The 3,118-nt window shown below is 39.2% G+C and overlaps 1 protein-coding gene across 1 annotated transcript; it reads left to right on the forward strand.

Annotated features, from left to right (window-relative positions):
- The first annotated feature begins 697 nt into the window (after positions 1-697).
- On the forward strand, positions 698-1,474 carry LOC149830945 (small ribosomal subunit protein uS9-like). Its single transcript, XM_090013559.1, has one exon. It carries the CDS (start codon positions 744-746, stop codon positions 1,182-1,184), a length of 441 nt encoding a protein of 146 aa, XP_089869685.1. The 5' UTR covers positions 698-743; the 3' UTR covers positions 1,185-1,474.
- The last annotated feature ends 1,644 nt before the right edge of the window (positions 1,475-3,118 follow it).

Consider the following 3,118-nt stretch of genomic DNA (forward strand, 5'->3'; position numbering starts at 1 on the left):
CTTTTTCATATAAGGACAAATATGTCTTCTATAGGGCTCACCTAGATATTTTCATGCAATATTTATGTGAGACCCAAAATATATTTTTATGAAATATTTATGTCTGACCCACAAATTTTTTAGGTTTCGTTGATATTTTTTGCGAAAACAATGAGTATGCCATTCTCTTCGTCTTGACGAGATGAAGCAAATTTTCTCTGCAAAATTCTCTCATTTTGTTAAATGAACGCGATATAGCTTCCTTAATTTTGAGAGTATATTCCTTAATATATATGCATCCTAAGTATAATTGGCTTTGCGAAATTCTTTTGTTTCACATTTTAGGTCAATATAATGAAAATACAAAAAAATACTTTGTAATTTTATTCAGAAGTTTATTGAAAAATTATAAATCTTATAGGATTGATATTCAAATGAAAAAAGTTAAAACTGAAACCAGATCCAACCTAATCATATTCATATTCGAATGAAAAAAGTTAAAACTTAAAACTTAAAACTTAATCCGGGTAGCTTAAAACCCTATATTTACGCTTAACCAGGTTAGGGTTTTAGTTGTATTCGGATTTTAATTGGATTCGGGTCAGGTTTAAATAAAAAACTCAATGCCAAACCGAAATCAGATTCCGAATATTAGCTATCGAATTCAGATTACTACACCATCTAGGCACCCACTACTACTCATATTAGGGTTTTCTGCCCAAACTTAACACTTGAGAGAGAGAGAGAGAGAGAGAGAGAGAGCCATGGCGACGACGACGGTGCAGCAGTCGGTGCAGTGCTTCGGGAGGAAGAAGACGGCGGTGGCGGTGACGTACTGCAAGGCCGGGAGAGGTCTGATCAAGATCAACGGCTGCCCGATCGAGCTGGTGCAGCCAGAGATCCTGCGGTACAAGGCCTTCGAGCCCATCCTGCTGCTGGGCCGCGCACGGTTCGCGAACGTGGACATGCGGATCCGCGTTAGGGGAGGCGGCCACACCTCACAGATCTACGCCATCCGCCAGAGCATCGCCAAGGCCCTCGTCGCCTACTACCAGAAGTTCGTCGACGAGCAGGCCAAGAAGGAGATCAAGGACATCCTCGTCCGCTACGACCGCACCCTCCTCGTCGCTGATCCCCGCCGCTGCGAGCCAAAGAAGTTCGGTGGCCGCGGCGCCCGCGCCCGATTCCAGAAGTCCTACCGTTGATTCCATTCCTTCCTCCTCTTCTTCGCCCGACGATGCAGGCTTGCACAAGGATCCGTCTTCCTCCTTATTCTTTCTTCGTTAATTTGGCTTTAGTTTTGTTATAAAAACCTTAGATTTGGTTAAGCTTTTCATATTTTGGATATTCAGAAAAGGTTGAATTTTTCCTTGCTTTTTCTCTTTTTTTCTTATTATGTGAAACTTTGAAGAGATTTTGGTGATTTTTCATTTCCGTTGAACCAGAGAGATAATGAATTATGTGGTGAAATAATATCTTTTCTTTTTTCTGCTCAGAATTGTTGGAAAATTTGCTCTCTCTCTCTCTGTTTGTCACTCTCTCTCTCTCATGGTTGTTTATGGGAGGGAAAAATTGCTCATGGTTTTTGGTGATTGGATAAGAGGCTATTTGTTAGACATGCTGGAAGGGAGGTGGAAGCGCTGAAGTCGATCTGCTCTGTTCTTCTTTTTATTGATTTATTATGGTTAAAAAGCATTTCTTATTTTGGGTGAATTTGTGGTGGCTTTTACTTAAATATGAAAGTGGGACCCTAATTCTAGCTTGCTTTCTGCTTATGCAACGTAATTTCGGTGATTTTCTTCGCGTCGAGTTGTAATTCGAAGTTGGGGTTTAAAAGTTTATATGTTTCTCTAATGGTGCTATTTCATGGTTTGGGATGTACTGGATTTTGTTTAATGGTTTATTAGGATCTTGGCATGGATGGTTTGCTGGTAATGTTTTTGGTTACTGGAATGTGGGTTTCTAGTGTTAGTGGAAGTGGGGAATCCAGTGTAGCTTATGATTTTTCATTTGTTCTAGGGTTCATAGTCTGTGGTTTTTCACCAATGGATCTGGTATTTAGTTAGAACTGGACAGTCCGGGGTTGTTGATTTTTGGCATTTTGCCTTGCAGTGGTGTGATTTATGAGTAGTAGCCTATGGTGGTTTATGATTTTTATTTATTCTAGCGTTCAGAATTTTCTTTGCCTTGGCATTTTGTAAATATCCTTTAAAGTGGTGGCATGAAGTTCTAGATAACCCCTTAGCAGTTAAGGGTACAAATAACATTCACTTTGGATGTTTCAGTTCTTAAATTAGTCTCTTCTTTAAAATTTGATGTCTCTCTCTCTCTCTCTCATGGTTGTTTATTCAAGGGGAAAAATTGTTCCTGGTTTTTGGTGATTTAATGGAGGCTATTTGTTAGATTTGTTCGGAGGGAGATAGGAAACCCTGAAGTGTTGATCTGATATGGTCTGTTCTTTTTAATTAATTATTCTCTTTTTTTCGATTTTTTAAGAATTTATTGTTAGGTGAAATAATGATCCTCTGTCGAGTTCTGTTCCTTGGTCATGGATAAAGAATGCTCTTTTTTTTTTGGTGAATTTGTGGTTGTTTTTGCTTTAATATTGAAAGGGAAACACTAATTTTGGTTCGCTGTTTGCATATGCAGTGTAATTTTGGTGATTTCCTTTGCATCAAATTATAAGTTGATGTTGGGGTATAGAAGTTCATGTCCTTAGTGGTGCTTATTCACGGTTTTGCTTAAGATAAATTGGTTGGATTCTCTCAATTTCTCTCTAATTTTTGTTCTTCTCCCAATAAACTGACAAAAATCAAGCTTTAGGATGTGGGCAGCTTGGATCTGCTCTCTCTGATTTTTGGGGAATCTTGCATTGATGGATTTCCACTCCCAAACTATGGGGTTGCTTGCTATCCTGTTGCGTCATGAATGAAGGACATGAAACGGGAAATGGACTAGGGATGGGGAGGACATAAAACTAGAAATGAACCGGAGATGAAAGTTAAAATCAAAACCCGTGCGGGGATGGACTTACTCTTGCCGCGGGGATGGACTTACTCTTTCCCCGTCCCGTCTTCCATCCCTCTTGTACATATTATAAAATCTTATATATATAGGAAAAAACTCTTATCTTTTGTGA

This window comes from Nuphar pumila, chromosome 7 (genome assembly GCF_984573655.1).
Source record: "Nuphar pumila chromosome 7, dmNupPumi1.hap1.1, whole genome shotgun sequence".
Taxonomy (NCBI): domain Eukaryota; kingdom Viridiplantae; phylum Streptophyta; class Magnoliopsida; order Nymphaeales; family Nymphaeaceae; genus Nuphar; species Nuphar pumila.

Coding starts and splice junctions, on each gene's coding strand:
- LOC149830945 (XM_090013559.1), top strand. CDS start 744: ATGGCGACGACGACGGTGCAGCAGTCGGTGCAGTGCTTCGGGAGGAAG.